The following is a 22,420-nucleotide window of genomic DNA, read 5'->3' as shown; positions in this document are numbered from 1 at the left end:
AGCATAAACAATGTCAGATTTTACTGCTCATATCTCAGAGCCCTGCATTTGCACTTCGATGGATTGGGGATTTGAATTTCTGGGGAAAAACCCCTTGGCCATCTCCAAAGTTCAGGAGTGGTGATCGGGGCCAGAGCTTCCTCCAGCCCAACTCTGCAAAGAGGAGTCACTGAGCTATAATTAACTGTATTACACAGCACCCTCCTTTTCAGGATTTTTAAAGAGCTTTGCTGATATTAATGACACATAATTACCATGCTCGCAGCACCCTGCAAGACAAAGATATTCCCATTTTGAGCATGAAGAAACTGGAGCAGCTCAGTGGGCCACTCACCTGGCGAGGGGCAGGAGATGCTGCTGCTGAAACAGAGCAGCCTTTTAAAGGATGACAAATTGGGGTGACATTGCAGGCTGAAACTTCACAGACCCGAAAACTTCAGAGAGACCAGGGGGACATGGAAAAAATGCTTCAATTTTTTTTTCTGAATGAATTTATTTTCATCCCTTTGTTTCCAACACGTTTTCCTTACATGGGTTACAGGGGTCTATTTCTGTTGTATGAATGTCACATCTTAAGGCCGGTTAATAAAAAGCACTTTCTTTCCAACAACACAGCTGGGGGTTTTGCCTTCATCTGTGTTAGGTTATTAGGGATCCATACTGAGTTTAACATCCTTCCATCTTTCCTGCCAGGATGATTCAAATGGCAAATGCATTTCTTTTTTGGCACAGGTCCTAACTGAATCAGCTTCTCGGACTAGTTCATCACCTAATGGGATCCTAAATTAAGAGTCCCCATTTTATATAAAAAGCTGGATGGATCTGAGATAAAATGGAAGGAAAAGCATGAACAGAAGAGGGCTTGTTCTCTGGGTCTATGTCTGCCTGACATTGCAAACTGGTATTTGAGTTCAGCCTTGCTTTGCGCAGCTGCTGCCTGGAGATGCCCCGAAGGAGGAATTCGCAGGGCGTCGGGAGCCACCAGCTGCCAGCACCGCTGTGTCCTAGGCTGGGGACGTGCCCTGGGGACACTGCTCACACCCCGCGCTGTGGGACGCAGCAACCTGTCCTTCCCGCTGCAGGGCCTTTCTCCATCGCTGCTAGTACATTTAAATCTCTCCTGTACCAGTCTTTTCACTTCTAAATGCCCATTTTAAACTGTTCTTCTTTGGTTTTAGCTTTAACTAAGGACTAATAAGCTTTCTTAAAAATATTTCCCTCTAGGTAATGTTGCGCTTCATTTTCCCCGGCTTCAGGAGCCACAAGGTGCAAAGTATGCGTAGATCGTTCTCCGTTTCCTCACGCACAACAGAATCACATTGAAGGTACGTAGATCCACCAGTTTGCACCTTAATGTTAAATTTTATATTGGTTAAGGCCTGAAATAGTTATCTGTATTTGGTATAATACTTCTTTGTCCTTAGAAAATTATTTTCTCTAACTTTTTTAGAAACTGTAATTGGCTTTTTCTGCTGGCTGCTTTAAAAAAATCAAGTTTCTGTCTCTTAATTTTGAAGTCGCTTATAATGAAGTATTTTCTTTCCATTACAAACACAGAGAAGACACTGTGTGCAAATCTGCATGCAAGATAAATCTCATTAGGCTTTTCCTATGTGTGCCATTCACAGGGGCAATGTCCTGATCATGGGCAAATCCCGATTGCCCTAACCTTCCTGTACTCATTAGTTGTATGGGAATTTCTGTGCGTGTCTGCCAGGGCACACACTGTTCATCCGAACTTGCGTGCATCTGCCAGAAATATAATCGCATGCCAGTGATTATGCCACATGGCATATCTTCCACATGGGTTTATGCAGAAAATACAAATGCGCAAAGAATATCCAACCACATATGGCTGCACATCCAGGACCTACCCAGCTGTGTGCAGTTAAGGTCGCATGTATATATTCATGCAGAAATGACACTGCAGAGCCAAGGTGCACCTGCAGAAATGGACAGACTGCAGAAATTCCACCCCTAGCAACTCACTCCGCTGGGGCCCTGATGCAGCTGTGCTCATTTCAGAGGGCTTGCAGGGAAATTCACACACATGTGGCCATGAACTATTTGGGCACATGCAGACATGTGCTGACATATTGCCAATAGCACAAAAATTTCCCCAGCTCCAGGCATTCTCCTTTTTTTTTTTCCCCGCATCTGCACATGCACGTTGTCATGGTCCTTTGGAGCATGCACAACTTCTCGTCACAGACATGGTTCCAGCCCCCCCCCCCTTAGTTCACACAGGCACACACGTGTGTGTGCATGCACGCCATTTCACATGCACACATGCATCTATGTGCATGCACGGCTCCAAACAGACACACACGCACCTGCGTGCACCTCTCCACACACGTACGTGCACCCACGATGTTGGTATGCTGCTGCACGTGCATCCACATGCATGCACTGCTCCCTACTCCTCGCTGCACGTACACGCACACACCTGTGCACGCGCGCGCCGCCAGGTGAGCGCACGCGCCCTCCGCTCCCGAGCGCGCGGGGCAGGCGCACGCGCTCCGCCGTGGGCGGGGATAAGGCCGCGGCCGATGACAGCGCTGACCCCCCGTTGCCATAGCGACAGGCCGGGCTGCCGCAGCCGCACCTGCGCCTGCGCCGCCGCCCCCGGTCCCCCCCACACCCCCGCGGCCGGTAAGTGCCGGCGCCGCGGGGCGCCCCTCGGCTCCTTCGGGCTGGCGGTGAGGGGCGATGAGCGCTGGCAACGGTTGACCCGGCTGCGTGCCGCTGGCAACGAGGGGTGGGCGGCCCGGTGCGCCCGTGGGGGCCTGCGGCGGGAGGGAGCCGCCTCGGCAGCGCCGCGGAGGGCTGAGCAGGTGAGGGACCGGGGAGCGCCGGCGGCCCCGGGCCGGCTGTGGGGATGGCGGGGGTTACGGCACCCTGTCCCCTCCACCCTGGGCCAGCTGAGAGGGCGTTAACGGCATCGTGATTCCCCCGGGGCTGGCTGTGGGGCGGGTTAGCGCTGCTCCGTGGGGGGGCTGAGGCCTTTCCCCCCTCACACGCACCCACCGGCTGTCTCCTGTGCGGCCCCGGGGCCGCTGGGGAGACCCTCCCCGCCCACCGCGGCATCGTGAGGCGGGTCCCCCCCCCGGAGGCGGCGGGCGGGGGGTGTCGGGGCGCCCCGCCGGCCCCTCTCTGCGTTAGGAGGGGTGGTCGCGGTCCCGGGTCCTGCGCCGGCTGGAAAGGCAGCGCCTCGGGGGAGAAAGATCTCCTGCCGCTGCGGCGGCGGGGCGAGGGCGTCCCAGCCGGGCTGTAATTCGCTGTAACGCAGCGAAGAGCACCGCTGGGGGTGTGGGGTGGGCTGCTCTGGGCCCGCCTGCCCGTCCGAGGGTGTGTTGGCCCTGGACCAAAGTGCCTCCTTTTCTCTCTTAAAAGCATAAAAGCCCCTTTTTCCTGGTCACTAAAGCAGCAGAGGAGAAAAGGGGTTATCCTGCAGCTCACTTTACCCCTTATCTTTCCTCTTCTGCTTGGCTCAGGGGCAAGGACGTTTCTCTGATTTCTGGTTGCGAATGTATCCTAGCTCAGGAGAGAGCAGTCCGCCCATTCACCTCCCTCCCCTGCCTCACCGTCTGCCCAATTCAGATATGCTTCAGTGGAGCTGCTGACTCCCACCCACACCCACTGGGGCAGGTTTTACATCGCATCCTCTTTCATCCTTCACAGTCTCCCTTTGTATGGTACGTTTTCACTTCAGAAAGTGACAACAGTGTCTTTTTCATGGGTAACACGGGGCCTGCAAAGAGAAGAAGGATGGATGGATGGATTGTGTACATTTTGGAATGGGTAGGGAGTAATCTTCATTTGAGATGAGATTTTTCCTTCTGAGGAGAGCGCCTGTCGCTTGTGGATATGGCAGCAAAGAAGTGCAGGGCGTCCTCAGACATGGAGATTCTTCCAGCCGCATAGATGCTGTTTCCCTACGCAGGACGTGGGGTGGGACAGCAGGGAGGAAGGAGGGGCCCTTCCCGACTGGACAACAGTGGTATGCGTTTGAGTTTGCCTTATTAAATTGTGTAAAGCTGAGACAGTGAAGGTAAATAAAAACACAGAAGCTGAGGCAGCCCTGAGGGTGGTATTGTCCATTTTGATCTGCATTGCAGGTGCATAAGAATCATCCAGGGTACTTGTTGGCTTTGCCTAGATGGTAAGATGCTTAAGCTTAAAAAGCTTTGTTGATGCTTTTGCAATATAAATTATGCTCCTCAATTAAAAAAAAAAAAAAGACAAATGGATATGACTGTAAATACAGTGCCTTTTTCCATATAACTTGCTCATTAGTGAACGTAATTCTGTAGTGTTTTGTTATAACTGAACCTCTGGGAGAGGCTAGACTAAATACAGGCATTTATGCTCTTAAACTTCACATTGCTTTTTGATTTGACTATTTAAAGCAAATGCTTTATATATAAACAGATAATAGCAGATTTGTAATATTGTTATTTTTTCAAGCTTTTGGTTGTACTGAGGTTCCAGCAGTCATTTTAGTGAAACAACAAAGATCAGGAGGTCATAACAGAGAAAAGTGTCAGCTGCTTAAGTAGAAAAAAAGAATATTGGCTAAACTGATGCATAACTGCTTGTTTTCATCCTATTACCATACTTCTCCTTAGTATATCTTTAAAGTTTCCTCCCCCATCCCCGTAGAAAAGATGGTCTTATGACCAATCCAAATGCTGTATGTAGTTTTCAGTCCAGTGGTTGTTGCAAACTCTGAAATAGCAATCTTATTTCATTCCTTAAAATTGTTTCCTTTACTTCAGATTTCAGATATAATTGCATACTCTCAGGGCTTTTAAATGATTTTTTTTAAATGCATTTGTCACTGGAGTTGCAAAAATCAAACTGTTCCTCTGTGTGCCCTAGTTCAAGAGGCTGTAGGTATTAAGGACAATATATTTGTTCATCCAGATCTACTACGTTAGTCAATCCTTTAACAGCAGTAGGCGGAAGAAAAACTCCCCAGTACTATTATTCCTGAATGTGGACCATAATGTAAAGTCAAATATTTCTTGAACATTATAAACAGTATAATAGAGGGAATACAGTTGTAATAAACTAGTTTGCTACTGTGTTAGACTCTCATTTCTAGGTGTCTAATTACCTTTCTATGGCTTAAAAAATGGTGGTTTAAAGTAGCAAAAATTTGAAGGATTGCTTTTATATCCTCAGGATTCAAAATGTATTGCAATACTTACTTGTGCAAACAGAATACTATTGTGTAATTCATCTTTTTACTCAAGTTCATGTTTAACCTCATTTTTCATAGTAAAGTTTAAAAAAATGTAGCAAATTGTAGTTTACTTTGTACAGAGAACAGACACCTTCATCTTTCTGAAACTGTTTATAATGCTTAACAATTTTTTTGCTGACAAGTGACACTTTCTGTATATATTTGTATATCTGTATATGTATGTGTGTCTGTTAGTAACTAACAGTGGTGGTTTTTGATGAGCAGTGATTTACTGAAAAATCAGCGTGTCAGATAACTTGATGCTTTAGGGGAAATAGTTAAGTGTGTTCCGACTAGACAAGGGCATAGCTTTTCCTACTGCTAGTTTAAAAAGCAAAGCCACAGATGAAGAAAGCAAAGATCTAAGTATTATGGTGTTGAAAAAAGATAGCTGCATGAAAGGTCTCTGGTTTGGCTTTCTGCAGCCTCTTTCACGTTTGCTGCAGCACACAACAAAACATTGTGAGTAGCTGTCAAACGTTGAAAAGCATAGACATAAGTCTGTGTGCCTTATTGCAGCTTCCACACTGTTGTTACTGATAGGAATATGCTGCAATAAGTTAATATTGTGTAACCATAACCAGTATTGTCAGAACAGTCTCTGGCAGAGCTTGTCCTGTCCCTGGGAACAATGGTGCGGAGTGCCGCTGCCCAGAGCCGGGGTGGAGCTGGAGCGGGGAGGGTGCCCTTTGTTCAGGCAGAAATCTTATCGCTAGAGCTCTGGTTTCCTTTGCATCTGCAGCGTGCCGAAACAAACTCTCCACTCTTGCGCACTAATCTAATGCGTTATCTCAAAAAGCAAATGAAGATAACGAATAGCGCGTTTAGTAGAGCCAAGTTGGAATGTTAGCCGCCCGGTTGCTACCTGCTGTACCTCACCTCTGATTCCTTCACTTGCTTGATGAGACCTGGCATCCTTTCTGTATCTGGCTGTACTATCTTCAATGAATGTGTGCCTGATCAGCCTCCGTGCTCCTTTTTAAATGATACAAAATTTGTCTTCCTCTTAAACAAGGATGTCCAGCAGCATGATAATGGGTGTTAGTATCTCCATGTGATCAGTGAATAATTTTGTCTAATACTGTTTTACAGTTATCTATCAGCTCATTTCTCCAGGTCATGTTAAAGAGCATGGTACTATAAATGGGAGCAATACGTTTATTTACTACTAGGAGTTAGAGGCATGAAAACAATGTCCTCAGAATGTATCAGAACTTCTGCAGGCTGTTTGCTTGGGGTTTTTTAAGTAATCCTTGAAAAAAAGCCTGTTTCTTTCCTGCTGTGAGGAGCATGTTTGCTCTCATTTCACTCCTAGAAAATCTTTGGGTTAAAACATTAAAATGCTTTGTTGCTTGTTGGTCTTAATTATTTGGTTGAGAAATAGGATTTAAGATCAATGTTATTAAAAAACATTGCTTGACTGAAAACTGTAAAATTTCATGGCTTCTCCCTAAACAGAATGATACCTCTCTTTAGAAAAGCTGAAAATAGCCAGGGAACAGTAGCTCCCTGTAATCTGAGTCAGTGCCCAGAGAGAGGGCGCAAAAGGTGCAGCATATCGCATCTCTGTGGAGTAGAGGTGTCGAGCTTAGGAAGTGTCCATCTGTGTGGAAAAATCATGTGAATGATGTCATTAGTGGCAGGTTTCCTGTGTAATAAAAGTATGTGTGCTTGTTTGCTTTCCATTCCTCATGAAAGCTTGATTTAAGCTGTGTACAGTTTTATTGTCTCAATTTGAGATACCTGGCTTATGTAAGTAAGAGTATAAAGCACCTCTGTTTGAAATTCTTGGTCCTGGCATCCTACTGACTTTTAAAAAAAAAAAAAATTTTGCTTAAGAAAGGACTTAGACATAGGTCATCACCACCACCGGATTTCCTTCATCAGCAAGTCTCAAAACCTTTACCTTAGCAAAGTGGAGACCAATTTTTGTATGTTTGATCGTAGTTGTTGTTCTAAAATAATAAAATCAATGGCTTATGAAACAGCATCACAGAATGCGTTAGAGAAAAGCATACTCCTCAGCCTGTTAAACTTGACTGAAGAATAGTTGTGCTATTCTGTAGAGTTGCTGTTACAATAGTTGTTCTCTGTAATGGATCTCTCCTAGGAGGACACATTTGTTTAGCTTGCTGTAAGGCTTCAGTGCCTTTTGATGTGTTTCATAAATATTCCAGGTAAACTCTGAAAATCATCATTTCTGCAGTTCTTGCAGTAGGAGCTCAAGCTCAGGTGAGTGCCTGGAGCTGGCACTGCTGCAGGAAGCAGTTCTGCCTGTACCACCCCCCTGCCCTGGGTACTGATTTGTGGATGTGTTGGGGTTTGGTTTTGTTTTGGTTGTTAAATTTTTTTTCCCCACCTTCCTCATCAGCTGCACAGGTGTCTGCAGTGCTGCATGGTGAACCCATCACCTGAAAAACAGCCAGTGGAAAAACGGGTTTGTTGTCAGCTGGACCGGTTCCCTGACCCGGTTCATTGAATGACCAGGAAGGTGATTTCGAAGCGTTTCAGAAACGTGACAGTAAATCCTTGCTCAGTATATGCAAGTGGAAGGGGTGAGGCAAAGTCACGGCTGGGCTGGATAGCTAAACAGTTGCATGCCTGTGTGGTGGCAGATTATTTTCCTGTTATGGGGGAGGAAAAAAAGTCCAACCAAGTAACTTACGTGAAACCAGCATAGAAATTTTTTTTGTTTGTGTTTCATTAAGCCTTCAGAACTGGAAAATTTTTTAAAAATGACACGAATACATTTTCTTTGAATTCTCGTGCGATTCCCATGTTACTGATCGTAGAGAGTAAAATTAAAGGAGAACATGAAGTGTTCATAAGTGAATATTTGATACTGAAAAAAAACTCCTGTGACTTTTCCATGGTATAGTATTATTTCTAAGCATAAATTTGGAGTTATACTTAACGTATCCTTGTACAAAAACCTCCCACAGCCCACCTTTTACTAGCTTAAGTCCTGATTCAGCTGTAACTGAAGCTGGAGAACTTTCTTAATGACTTTGAAAGAAATAGGATCAGGCTCATTTTTATGTGTAGCATTGATATTGTGTTAGTCTGGGGGAACTGAACATTAATTTCCTTTTCATTCCTCTTCTGCCAAAAGAAATTGGCTTTAGTAGAAAGACTAACATGTTTTTGCAATATTGTAACTGACTAGTTGTGATTGGGTTGCAATCTGTGTTCTGTGGCTTGATGGAGATTACATTAAAATAACAAACTATTTTATCCTCAGAATGAAGGGGTGAATAAAATAGAAAGGCCACGCATCAGGAGCGTGTGCTACAAAGCAGAACAGAACCAATCTGTTCCTCTAAATTAAGATGTAGCCTTACTCATGAGGGCTTTTATTGTCACTTTAAAAAAATTACATGGACTTCATCATTGTTAAAGGGGTTCTTTTGAAGTAATTGGTGTTATTTAGATGACACCTTCTTTGTTTCCCTGAAGTGAGTTATGCCCAAATTAGGTCATTTTCATTGGCTATTTCTTCTTGAGAGCTGTACAGCCATAGCATTGGATACCCTGGTATTGGTCAGAATAACTGTATCTGTATAACATGCCAGTGCAGGACCATTTGGTTTGATTCTCTAATAGTCTCTGTCTTGGTAGTGATCTTAACAACTGATTACTTTTAGTCTTCTTCCATTGTGACAGCTCCAGGGTTGTGTGGTCTCAAGGACCGAGAAAACTCCATGAGAATTATGCCTGTCAGTCCTCATGACCTCAGGTGGGCAGTCGGGCACGTAAGCAGTCAGCGATTTCTGTGCGAAGTATCAGATTGTTCATTTAGAGCATCTAGAAGAATTAAATCATTGCTACGAGGAGCGTGTCCACTTATTTTTCCCGCTGCCATACCAATTGCTGTTGGAGTAACAAAAAATTATTTTCTTACTAAAATACTAAAAGCTGTGCTTCCTCAGCGACATTCAGAGATTAACTGTAAAGAGTCTGCAGAATCTCTGATCAGAAAATGAAGGGGAAGCCAGGCAGAGAAACAACTGAGTCAAACGGCATCGAAAAGCAGTAGAAATAGAAAAGCAGCTGAGAAAGCAAAATCATATCCTTCCTCTGGGAGGAGAGTGGCACGTTTCCTTTTTCCTCTCAGTTGTCTCCAGGAAAGAACTACTAATTTTGCTTGGCTTAAAACACACAAGCTAAAAGACTATGAAAACAAGTTATTGGGACAATAATTACGTGTAAGTATTGTTACACTTCAACAAAGAGGGCAGAGGAAGAGTGGGATGGAGTTGTTGCTGTAAGCAGTACTCGTTGCTGATAAGGGAGTGCTGGAGAAGCGGAAAGACGTTTGGAAGATGGTTGTGTAGGCCTAGCATATAGTCTGAAAAGCACGACTTCGAGAACTATTGAACTAGTTAAAGTGGTTTAGTCTAATGCACAGATGAATGAGGGGCGAACATAAATCTGAAACTGTGTAATAGGCTGTTTTGAAACTGTGTTATTGCCAGATCTACATTAGTAGAAGTATAATGGTGTCAGGTGGGGGGGCTTAAAGCAAATGTCCAAGCAGAAAGATAGCAAAGCTCTCGAGCTGGCTGTGGAGATGGCAGGGTTTCCTTTATTATGTCCTTTGAAATAAGCTGAACAAACATTTTGGGGATGGCATATGTCTCTGAAGATGGAGAGCTGATCTAAGCAAAGAACAGCTAAGTGTCTGTCAGTTGGGCATTTTATCATTGGAGCTACGTTATTTAAAAATGTTTGGTCAGTTCAGTGACAGTCTTTAAAATGGGGACTGGCTAAAACTTTGAAGGTTCTTCCGAGAAGACTCCTGTGTCCTTAATTAGTTCTTGAAATTGTATTTTGTATAGCACACAAAAAGCGTTTTGGCAGTTTTGTCACATTTTGAGGGGGCACAGGCTAGATACCAGTTGAGAGGAAAATGCCTGCCTGCCTGTACATGTTTCAGGAAGATTTGGGTATGTGTTGGCAGGGAGCTACAGCAGCTTCTCAGGTGATAGTCACCCCATCCATGTAAAAGGAGGTTATTCTGTTTTGGTTAGTGGATACCAAACAGGAATGAAAATGTTAAATGACTATGGTTGTTGGGGCTTCGTTCCAGTAGCTTCCTTTGGACTGTGTCTAAAGTCATAGATTAGCATCTCCCTCCTCTTACCCTGCAGTGGGGTATAGAGATGCTCTGATTTTGTGCAAAGACACCTAATACACAGCCAGGAGCTCATTGCCTTGAAATATTTTGAACTCTATCCAAATACTTAAGATCAGGAAAGGCCTGGAGCCTGCACATCATCTGCAAGGCAAGATTTGGCTGTTAAAATGTTAGTGATTGTTTATGGTGAGCATGTGAAGAAGTTGCATTTTGGAAGCTCTTGTTTAATATTTTTAATTTTCAATTTAAGATTTATTTATTTTTGTTGCCTTTTTAAGGGAACATGCACTTGTGAAAGAGATGGAGCAGTTCCTTTTTAAGGTGAGGTTACAAGAATGTTAATTTAAGTTACCTTCTCCACTTTACTGGAAGATGAGGCCTTAGGTAAGTGCAGCAAGGATTAAAGTGTTGCACTTAATGTTCCTAAAGGAACGCTGTTTAATTCATCCCATTTGTTCCTCCTAGGCTATATTCAACAGAAATTGTGAATCCATTTTTTGGAGGACTTGAGGTTCAATCTCTGAGCTGTCTCCAGAACTATGTTCCTAGAAACATTTTGTGATGGTGGTGAGCCTGAGAAATTTTGCGTGTTTCAAGGGTGGAATGCAGCATACCATCCGGATACAGCTTGTGTAACTGTGGCAGGTTGGACACTGTTGGAGTTCAGTGCAAGTCTTGCTGTGAAAGAGGAGGTGTGTTACCGCTGCAGTGTTGAGCACTGCAATGCCCCTTTTAATGATTTCTCATCAAATGACATTCCTAGTGGGAGTTTGCCTAGCTTTGCGTTGCACAGTTCCTTTTGTATAAGAACATAGCAAACACTTTTATTTATTTATTTAAGTTGGAGATGAGGGGGAAGGGGGAAAAACCATAGTGATGTAACTGTTCTGTGGTGTATGCAGTTACAGCTTTCTTCCCAGCATTGGCTTAATTCATCTGACAAAATCCAGCCAGAGACTGGTTGCTTTGAGAGCTGTCCCACCGATTTCCATGGTGAGAGAGTGGATTGCTCATCTGCGCTATTAAGGGCGCAGTTCACTTCTGCATTTTGCTATTTCGCTTGTGCCTTTTGATCATAGCCTTATTCTTGGCTGCGCATTCTTTCTTGTTTCAGAGAGCAGGAGATGAAATCAGCTTAGTGCAATCCCAGAACTGCTGTATAGGATTTCCTCTTTGAAACCCCAATGGGAGACATACCTGAATAGGTTGGGGTTTTGGTTTTGGTTTTTTTTGTTCTTTAGACTGACCCCTCCCAAGACCATGTTTTCTGTAAGATCTCAGCTGCCCGTGAGAGCAGTTGTTGGATGTAATTTGTGGCTGAGTGCTACGCACCAAGAAACAGCAGGTTAAGAATTGATAAGGAACTTGGAGTAGCTGTAAATCTCGCTAACCAAACTCTCAAACTAAGTCAAAGCATCTGCATAGGGAAGTGATGGGAAAATGTTCACTGACTTGTATTAAAAGAAACTATTAATTCTTTTTTAATGTATTTGTTTCTTTTTCATTACATCTCCTGAGTCTATTCCCATTTAAAAATTTTTCTGACTGAGATTGCATGGGTCAGTAGGTCTCACTTGCATCGTATCCTCTGAGCTGCTGACAAATGAGACTAACATTAAATAAAATGTTTTATGCAATCGTAGTAGCTTTCACTAATGGTGAGAATGCAGAATTAAAGGGGTACTGTTAATTTATAAAAGCTTTTTCAAGTTTCAGTGCATGGTTTAACTTTGTGACAGTTGTCAATGTTTCTGGCTTTAAAAATTCATTTATATTTTTGCATGGTGTCCTTTGATCTTTACACAACCTACATAAACAAGGAAGTTGATCAGTTGTAAGATGCTATGAAAGGTACGAAATATATAAACTGCCTGTAAGTGGGGAGAACAGAAATAAAAGCCTTCAGTGTTTTAATAATCCAATTATTCAAGTATTTAATGATCTAATTATTCAAAACTAACTGACTTAGAAAACTAGTTGTATGCAAATGACTTCCCAGTCATAAATGACCATATTTTCCTGCTGCCACTTCTTAAAAAAAAAAAAAGAAAAAGAAAAAAAAAACCCCACCACCCCACAAAACACTGCTTTCAGCCAGTATGCTTTAAATTGAAATACATTATTTGGGTGGACTTTTTAAGGGCATAATCACACTAAATCATAACAATTTGGACAATTCAACAATTCTGAGTCTCTGTTGAAGCAAGTAATGTCCCCTCTTGCCCTGTCCTGGAAGCATTGCGGATGTGAGCATTCAGGAGGGTCACAGCCAGGACGTCTACTTCTCTCCCAGGTTCTGTCCCTTTACAAAATACACGTGGTGTCTCCAGGCTCTTTAAGGTAATCTTTATTCAGGTGTCTGAATATACTTCTCCTGCCTGACCCAAAAGCAGAACAATTGCCAGAGCAGTCTTTAAATAGTGGCGCCAGTCAGTATTCTCTGTAGGGAAGTTAAGTCCTTCATATTGATTACTGAGTAATTCCTCAGTAAAAGCAATTATTCAGCTCAGCAGTGTTTTTCATATAGTAAACAATTCCAAAATCACAAGTTGCAACCAGCAAAGCAAGAAAAATAAAATAAACCCCCACTGGCATAGCTGAAAAAATCAGAACAAGCTGTGCAAGCAGTGTAGATAGTGCGGTGTTAAGGCATGAACTGCAAAGCATTTTGTCCATAGAACACTGCCCACCTGTTAAGACAGGTGCTAGCAATACCGTGTTTCCTGGAGGGAGTGCCACTGGCGTCCTGCTCTTGAGTTCCTGCTCTCAGGAGCAGTCTTCTGAGATGTCATGCTGAGAGGCTTTTTGCCTCCTTTTAACCTCATCTTTCTGATCTTCAGAAATGGTCTGTTTAGTAAACTTGCCCAACAACAGATGAATTGGCTACGTTGTTGGCCTGACTTACTGTATATGCTATCCATATTTTCAATCTTCTTGTGTCCAATTCGGTTGTATTATCTCTAGGGGCATAAAACAATTCGATATTATTCTAGAAAGATAAATATTTTCTCTTTGGCTGGCTTCTGCCTTGGCAGTTTGGCTAGCTTTTTAGTTAGGCACTGGCTAAAAAAGTTCTTACAGGGAAAAATATTGCTGAACTGGGTGAAGTGCAGGTGATCGTGGGTATCTGAGAGCTATTCAGAGTGCAGATGTGAAGTTTTTTCCTTCACTCATTTTGCAATAGGAATTTCCTTGTAAGTGTGGCTGCAAAAGCAATCAAAAATATTTTTTATATTGTGCTAATGAGCTTGGTTGACAGATAATGCATATTCAGTTGAAATCCATTTCATCCAGATCTCAGGCTTTAATAATACTAGGTCTAATTTTGTGTTTTAAGATTTGGTGTAAAATAGGTACAACGTGAATAGTGGCTTGGAGTATATCCTTATTAGTACCAATTTGCACAACTCCAAGCAAATTTCATAGCATAAGCGTCTCTGTATAGCGACTGTCAAGCAAGACACTTTCCCCTTTCTCTGTTTTCATGGTAGACGGTTTTGGCTGTTTCCCAGAACACACACACAGGGATTGCACCATGTTTGTGTGTGCTGTCTAAAAAGACGTGACTGGGCGGCATAGAGTGGGGTTTCAACCCAAGCTGCTGCCCATAAATTCTGTGGAAGCTCTGACTTTACCACGGTGGCCTGCCTTTTCCCTTGCAGAAAAGGAGAGAGGACGGGCAGGCAACAAGGCTGCAGTGAGGAAGAAGAGCATAGGAAAGTTGCAGAAGGCTTGTGGGAAAGTCAGCCCTCCGATCCTTTATCCTCCGAGGAGAGAAACTACTTAGTGCAGAGGAGCTGCAGCTAAAATTCAAAGTGGATTGATTTAATTGCTCTCACTGATTAACTTACTGTGCTGCAGGGAAGATGATGCTCTGGTGCTGGTAATTTTTATTTTATCCTAAGCCTGTAAAACTAGCCTGCCTCTGATTAGGTTTTTTTTAATTCAGAGTAGGTAATGCTAGTGTGATCTTTAAGATGCAAGAGATCAAGTTGAAAAAACAGTTGAGATTAATAGTGACAGCCTTGTTTTGAATTTCCTACCACTCAGAAACTAGTTTTTAAAAAACGCATTTATTTGCAAGGACTGAGTTATAAACACTTAGTGTTTGTTGCTGGTGATGAAGTCATCTTCTGTTCAGATTATAGTTACAGGCGTAAAGCCACGTTAGTAACCATTGTGATAGTAAAGGCTTCGGGATATTATGTGTAGGCTATTCTTTCACCTAGCACTGTTAGTGCTTGGAGTTTCTTTTGGAAAATACATTTCTTGATTAAAAATCCCTTCTGAGCCTTGGTGTACCGTGCGGTCTGAGCTCCAGCTATGGTGAGGGCATGGACTCTGCGGGTTTTATTCTGCTGTCACATTTAGTCTGTAAGAGTATAATGATCACTTAAGAAAATGGATGATTCAGTAAAGCTTCTGTCTGTCTGAAGTCAGCTTTGTAAACAAGATGATGTCACTTTGAAAATGTAACACAGCTAGAATATCATCAATCCTTAAAATTAATGGTGCCCCACAGTAATTGCTGAGGGCTGTGTAGTCCATCCTCAGATAGTCCTCTGACGCTGTGGGCAGTGAGGGGCTACCGCTGTGGTAGTAATGGAGCGTCCCAGTGCGCCTGCTGCCGGGCTGTGGAAAGCAGCCACGGCTCAGATGAGCCGCTCCTCGGAAGTCGTAGAGCAGGAGCCTGTATGCACAACTCAGTTTATTTCTTATTTAGCCAACCCAGAAACCTCTTTTTAGAATATTTTTGGTCTATAATTTTTGCTTGTTTGCTAATGATGGTGATTGCGAAATGACCCATTCCACTCAACAGAGCACTATTTGGCACGGTTACCCTCATTCCTCTTGAGCACTGAGTTTAATCTTTGATCTCTGTTAGAAAGTAACCAAGAGCTCTGTTTTGCCCCTTGCACTGGATTCCTTGAAAGTCTTTTACCCTTTATTGTTTTCCAATCAAATATAGGCTTCTGTAGGGATGAGTCGATGATGATGTCAGTTAAGGTCACACATGAAATCAGGAAGGCTCTGTGTGTGTGTGCGTGCATGTGTGTATTTATTTATCCTCCTCCCCCGCAAAAAAAAAAAGCTTTACCAAGGCGCAGAAGCACTGGGTCTGGTGTTCTTTTTGGGAGTAAAAAGTATAAAATTAAACACAGGGCTGTGATATGTTTAGGAATGACAAAAGTGTGTTGCTTTCTCTGAGTGTATACTCTACCAATTTTAAACTTGTAGAATCAAATTTTTCTCATAAAACTACATACCAAAAAGAACCCAATGGGAAACACTTGACGTGGCAAGACGAACCCATTAAGGTGCCTGTGAGGCAGCCGTGGGACAGAATTTAAGGTCTGTCTTATGCACAACATGTGGTCCTGTAATTACAGATCGTGGCTGTAATGCCATTGCAGATGGTTGCCCAGGCAACGGGAGTCCTGATTCTTTACTTATCTTTGTAACCTAAATACTGTAATTGTTTTTACAAAACTACACAGATAACTGAATTTAGCCTTTAGTACTGCAATGACAAAGCTAATGCTCCTCGAGCATCAGCAGTGTTTAACCCAGCATCCTAACCGCTTTATCTGTCTCCCACCTCCTTGGCTGGATTACTTGGCAGCAGGAGACGGCTGCTGTGGCTCCCAGCCCTGGCAGGCCGGATCATCAGCTGTGGAGCGCGCAGAGGCGCTTGACAAACGTTTCCTCGTCGCTCCTGGTGGTAGGCCGGGGGCTGTGACAGAGTTCCCTGTGCTGCTCTGTTCCCCTGAAAGTATTTCTCCCACCGTGGCTTGTGTAATTCCCACCCAGTATGTGCTACTCCCTGTCACGCCAGTGTCCCCATTAGCCTGGCTCTCTAGAATTTGGCTTTTTGTGCTCTGTTTGTGCTCCTGAGCTGCCCGAGAAGGCGGCTGACTTCCCAGAGTTTTCAGAAAGCTTCCCAAGCATGACAGCTTTCATGCTAAAGAAATTTGAAGTGTAGTAATGTGGAGTTATTAAGGACATATGTTTCTGGAAAGTTCTTCTCATGTGCACTCAGCAGCCCCTATAAACCAGCTGTAGGTGGAGCAGCACCATGCACCCTGGCTGTAGCAGCATGGCTCGTGATACAGCCCTCTGTATGCAGAGTGGTAATGATCACACAGTGAAGTTCAAGAACTGCTAAAAGTATACCTGAGTGGGTTTGTGCTTTGAGGTCGCAGGAGGATTGCATACTGTCATCGTTGCTTTTTCTCATTAGTATACTTATTTTCACTAGGAAACAGGACAATAAACAAAATCGTGTCATGACGGACTTGGTGACTAGATATCACTAGGGACCTGGTAACTCCTATTTGTGCTTCTCTGGATGCTCCTTCAGGTACTCCTTTGAATGTCACAGAAGAGAGCCCCCGGCGCGTGCTTCTCCACAGGAAGCATCTGGCTGCGCCTGGTGCCAGGAGCTGTTTTTACCTCTATATCAGGGAGTTCATTTGGGAGTCTGTATCTCCAGCTCTACCAGACAGATGTTTCTCGGCAGTTTGGCCTGTGGGTATACTTAAAACCGTTGTTGCCTTAGCAGGAGCAGTAGTAACACTGGCAGCGCAGGGGTCTTCAAGACTGCCTCTCAGCAGTTAACCGTTTCTATCTTCGAGTCTGAGCACTGCTGTAGTCAAGGCCTAGTTTTATACGGCTGTCCTGCAAGGAAAACCCAGCGGTGTAACAGTTTTCCATGTACTCATAACCTGAGCAAGAAAAATCTGTTTGTTTTCTCTTTAAATGAAACATTGTCCATGTCAATTGTCTTGTTCCATGTCATCGGGGCCCGCGTGGGACGCCAGTCTCTGTGGGGCCTCCAGCGGGTGCGGGACCCTGCTCTAGCATGGCTGAGGAAACGCAATAGCAGCCAACGGCAGCCAGAGCTTTCTCTCACGCAGGTCCCAGCGAGCACGTCTCGGCTAAGGTGCCCCATAGCAACGACCTCTGTGACGCTACCGCTGGGCCTAGGTGTGTGTTAGACTCCCTGTTTTGCATTTCTCTTTAGAGATGGTGCGGTTTAGTGCTTCCTTCCTTGTTCTTGTCCAGGGATGTTACGAATTCCTGTATCCCTGGAGGTAAGTGGAAAACCCCCAACAAGACAGAGGGACATACTAGCCCATTTCTCAGAACTCCACTTTTATCTTGTAATGGGATTAGTGACTTAGTCAGTCTGAAGTTAATCCTTTAAATGTGTTAACTCCAAACAAATGAGTTCCCTACGCTGCTCTGGCGTAGAGTATAATTAGGCTTTCTGTGAACTTAGAGCACTTCTAATTGAAATAGTCATGAAACAAAAAAACCTTTTGTGGCATTTGCCTGATTGCATATCAGTTCATTAATAGCAGAATTCAGCTATTCCTGCTGATCCTGGCTGTAGAGGGAGGATCTTTGTATGTGCAAGATAACTCACTGTTACAATTCTACATCTGTTTACTGACAGGGTAACTGCATGTCAGGATGGCAACCTCAAACCTGGAGAACCAGCTACAGAGCGCCCAGAAGAACCTGTTGTTTCTCCAGCGAGAACATGCCAACACACTGAAAGGCCTGCACGCTGAGATTCGACGCCTGCAGCAGCACTGCACAGGTAGCTGGGAGAGGGTGCCGGTGCTGATTCGGTGCTTAATTCTTTTCACAGGAATGGAGTAACTGCTTCCTACTTCAGCAGTGAAACCTCAGCAACAAAGCCCACCACCAGGGTGTACTTAGAGGGATCAGCATGTATCTTGGGACATAATTAAGCAAAGGTGTTTTTTTTTTTAAGGGGGAAAAAAAAGTCAGTGTGTCACCTGATAGTTGCAGTTTTTCTACAGATTTGCTAATTTGCAGTGGATCTCCTATTATTGCTTCAGGTGGGGGGAAGAGTTAGTTTATATTTTTATTGAAGTATGTCATTGTAAATATGCTCACCAGGTGGGCTATGGGGTAGATGATGATGATCTAACAAAAATAAACAACTTTTTTCCTCAGATTTAACCTATGAGCTGACTGTAAAGAGTTCAGACTTGTCAGGTAAGGAATACATAGCATTCTTCTTTTAATGTTCGTGTTAAACTTCCTCGTCTTTTTCAATGTTTGTATTTTCTCCATTACAAGTAGGTGAGAATACTTTGCACTTGGGATGTTGACTTTATAAATTCCAAAGGTATAAGAGTAGTTTTCTACTTTCCAGACTTACTGCTATTTATGAAGTAAATGTCACAAGTTCTTTACCAAGGCCACACAGGAAATCTTTGAAAGAGCCAGGAATAGAGTGTTGAACTGCTGACTCCTCTCTCTTACTAGACAGTCAGTTCCCTGCATGCTATATGAGGACATGGGACATGAATTCTAGGGGCAGAAGAGTGAGACTTATTAAGACTTAGCTGGTAGTTTTTACACCACAATAATTACAATAGTAATTACACCACAAAGGCTTTATTCTTGTGTGTATGTGTGTGTGTATATATATATATATATATATACACACACACACATACATATACACACACACACTAGATTCTAGTTATTTCGGATCTGTTATGTTATCAGCAGGTGAAGTACAGGAACAAAATACTCCCTGGGAGTATTAGCTGAAGTTAGTTTTTGGGATTTCTCTCTACAGCTTTGGGATGGCAAAATGAACCCTATTGCACTGTTTTACTTAGTGGCTATTGTTAACTTGAAACACTTCCGCTTTTCCTATTCTTCTAGGAAATGGTAGTTCAAGAAGTGATGAACTCAAAAGAAAGTGCGAAGATCTTGAAGCTCAGCTGAAAGTCAAAGAGGCTGAAAATAATGAATTACTGAAAGAACTTGAACAAAAGAATGCGATGATAATGGTGCTAGAAAACACTATTAAAGAAAGAGAAAAGAAGTATTTGGAAGAGTTAAAAATGAAAAGCCATAAGCTCAATATGTTGTCAAGTGAACTAGAGCAGAGAGCGAGCACTATTGCTTATTTAACTTCTCAACTGCATGCCACTAAGAAGAAGCTGATGAGTTCAAGTGGGACTTCGGAGGGGACCCCTTCTGGCAGTCCTGTGCTGTCCAACTATAAGCCGTCCCCTCCCAAAGATAAACTGCCGGAGACTCCACGGCGCAGAATGAAGAAGAGTCTGTCAACACCGCTCAACCCCGAGTTCGAAGAGGCCTACAGAATAGGATCGGATAGCCGGAAGCTGCTGCTAAGAGAGCCTGTGGATGCCATGCCCGATCCCACCCCGTTTCTGTTGGCCAGGGAGACGGCAGAGGTACATCTTATTAAGGAGAGGCCGTTAGTTATTCCACCTATTGCTTCAGACCGTGCATCCGGTGAATCGCACAGCCCAGCCCGAGAGAAGCCGCACAAGGCCCACATTGGGGTGGCGCATCGCATCCACCACGTCGCGCCATCCCAGCCTCAGCCGGAGGTTGAAACGCTGGCAGTGGATCAGGTCCATGGAAGCAAAGTGGTCAGAAAGCACTCAGGGACAGACAGAACTGTTTGAGTAAAATCACTTAAATGCTCTACTCTGTTGCTGTTTATGCACTGTGATCCTGTAGGATAAATAGCACCTGCAGTAAAGTTTCTTTTGATGCCCCATGCATGCCAAACTTCTTCTGGATACATCATTAATAGATTATGCTCCTCTAATGAAACCCAATACAACTGTGTTCATATGGCAAGGTATATAACTACTAAATGCTGTGGCCAAATCAGGGGTACCTGACTGCTTGCTTCTGAGCACTGCTCCATTTATTGTAACTACACGTGTGGACAAAGGCACAGGCTGCAGGCTGCATTATTAATCAATATTAGTGAAAACAAACTTAACTATAAACCTGCAGCAATATGTATTGGCTGTTAACGTTTGAACTATCAGTGGTTCTTTTGTCTTCACTGTGTATGTAAGCACTTCATACACAAACACTAATCTCCATGACAAAGCCTTTTCACAGTAGCATTGAAAACACTGCAGATGTATGTACACCTTAAAATGAACTAAGGACATCTTTTCCTTCACGTGCACATGCTCTCAATTGCAAATTGTGTTCATAGTTTCTCTTTCTCGAAATCCTGAGTCCCAGCAAGCATTACTTGATTAATCCTAAGTAAATGGTTTGTGGGTTCGTATAAGTAAAAAAGGGGGGGAGGGGATAAAGCACTCTTTTAAAGGGTTAATGATCCTCATAGAAAGAGTATGAACACTGAGTCGTTTTTTTTTTTTTTTAAAAAATTGACTGGCTCCATGACACATTTTACACTAGTCAGTACACTGCACTTGTAGCACCTTCCTTACTGGCTCAGAGCTCCTTTTCCAGGGAGAAAACGTAACTGGCTATCCAATATGGAAATGGTTCTTTATGCTCTAACCTGCACTTTTATGTAAAGGGATTATTTTTGTTTCCTGACAACCTTAGCCTTGTTCTGGGCATCATCAGACAGTGCTGGCTTCTGCCAGCTTAGAAACCTGAGTTGTCCCTCTGAAATGTGTGTATTTAGTTTTAAATTTAACTGATGTAACCAATTCATACAGGAGGAGAACCTGGCATCCGTGATTTTTATCTTTGTGGCTTGGGATGGACTTGCCTTGCACTTGCCCTGGTTCCCCTACTCCTTTCTAGTAAGCAACAGGTAGACCCAACATCTGTTAGACTACTTGATTATTTTTTAATTATTATTTTTTTCACTAGGAAAAAAAGGCATACTGTGAGCTGTGAGAGTATGTAATTTTGGGAAAGGAGCACAAATCTGACCATTTTTCTTAAATTCCAATCAGCACCTCCAGCTCACCTCTGCTTCACTCTTGTCTGCAGCCTCTTGAGTAGGACCAGCAAGAAACAATGGCTCCCAAATGCTGCTAAGCTTATGATGTGCCTTCAAAAACCTGGAACGCATAATCTCTGTGAAAGCTGATGAAGGATCCCTGCCTGCCCTCCTTCCTCCCCCCTGCCAGCTGTAGTCTGCCCCTCGTAAGCTTTTTCTGCAGCTGTGTGTTGGTGTGTGTCTCCCTCTGGAGCCTTGGATCACTGTCAGCTTCCCTCAGAAGGCACTGGCAGGATGACACAAGCTGTTCTTCCTAACTGTGGTACTGCTAAATTTCCTGTGCAGCATGACAGCTTACAGCCGGGTCCTTGCCAGTCAGAGGGGGTTTGACTGTCCACTAGCCCTAAGGCCTCCGTCCCTACCCCGCGCACCCTCACGACTCAGTCGCTTGCTGTTCTGAAGCCCAAGAAAGACGACTCAGCGTTACGCCGTGCCGGTTGCATGGTAGGATTTGTTTCATGACTGGTGGGGAGGGATAGGGAAAAGCTGTGTTCCTGGAAAATGGTTGGTTAAAGAAGGTTTGTTATTCTGTGGTTTACTATTTTTAAGTGTATTGCATTAACCAGCAGTGGTTTGGGGTTTTTTTTTGGGTTGTTGTTGCCATATTTTTATGGCGATCTATTGTATGACTGATCTACCCTGCCGCTTGTTCAAGGATGATGGAAGGCACCGCTTCTAAGCACAGCAGAAGTGATGCTTTGGGCAATTAAAAACATTTCTTACAACCATCCAGGCAAACCTTAGTCTTTGTGTGTGCGAGACTAACTTACTACCTCTTTCGTATGCGTAGACCAGCTTGGAGCCTTTCTGAAAGGAAATGCAAATTATGAAAAACACTTTTCTTTTCAAATGTGTTTATTGACAGTACTAGCTTGGTTGTATCATACTATTTCAAGTCAGGCGTGCCTACGTGAACACTACTCCACTCACGGTGTGGATCTTTGCCTGGTTTGATTCCCCCCGCCCCCCAAAGGGCTGGATTCTGGGGGAAAAATCTAGTGCCAACTTCAGACTGTCAGTCTGCATTCAAGGTGAGACAAACGCCTTGCAGGACCCAATGGGAAATGTGCTTTGTAGTGTAAAGATCAGCTTCAAAAACAAGGCCGACACCCATCGCATTCCTTCTCAGGGAGGTTGTGTACACAGGTGTCCGCAGGGTATTCTAAAAGAGCGCGGAGGAAAGAAGGACACTGAGGAGTGCTGGAAGTACTACGTGAAACTGGAAACA

At 43.7% G+C, this 22,420-nt stretch overlaps 2 protein-coding genes across 4 annotated transcripts in view; one reads left to right on the top strand and one right to left on the bottom strand.

Moving 5' to 3' along the window:
• The first annotated feature begins 1,153 nt into the window (after nt 1–1,153).
• Nucleotides 1,154–21,917, top strand: CCDC92 (coiled-coil domain containing 92). Of its 2 annotated transcripts, XM_075167830.1 has the most exons (4): nt 1,154–1,325; nt 17,845–17,991; nt 18,375–18,416; nt 19,098–21,917. In XM_075167830.1, exons 2-4 carry the CDS (start codon nt 17,862–17,864, stop codon nt 19,871–19,873), a joined length of 948 nt encoding a protein of 315 aa, XP_075023931.1. In that variant the 5' UTR covers nt 1,154–1,325; nt 17,845–17,861; the 3' UTR covers nt 19,874–21,917. The 2 variants fall into 2 exon arrangements, with proteins under 2 accessions (XP_075023931.1, XP_075023932.1); XM_075167831.1 differs by lacking the exon at nt 1,154–1,325 and having other exon boundaries at nt 17,805–17,991.
• Nucleotides 21,913–22,420, bottom strand: part of DNAH10 (dynein axonemal heavy chain 10) — a 57,538-nt gene continuing 57,030 nt past the window's right edge. For both annotated transcript variants that reach the window (XM_075167819.1, XM_075167818.1), the window contains one exon: nt 21,913–22,354. In XM_075167819.1, the coding sequence (XP_075023920.1) occupies nt 22,208–22,354 (147 nt within the window). In that variant the 3' untranslated portion in view covers nt 21,913–22,207. The remainder of the gene's footprint in view (nt 22,355–22,420) is intronic.

Source organism: Calonectris borealis, chromosome 18, assembly GCF_964195595.1.
Source record: "Calonectris borealis chromosome 18, bCalBor7.hap1.2, whole genome shotgun sequence".
Lineage (NCBI taxonomy): Eukaryota > Metazoa > Chordata > Aves > Procellariiformes > Procellariidae > Calonectris > Calonectris borealis.
The sequence above is the reverse complement of the archived record's forward strand: the minus strand, read 5'-3'. Positions and strand labels throughout refer to the sequence as shown.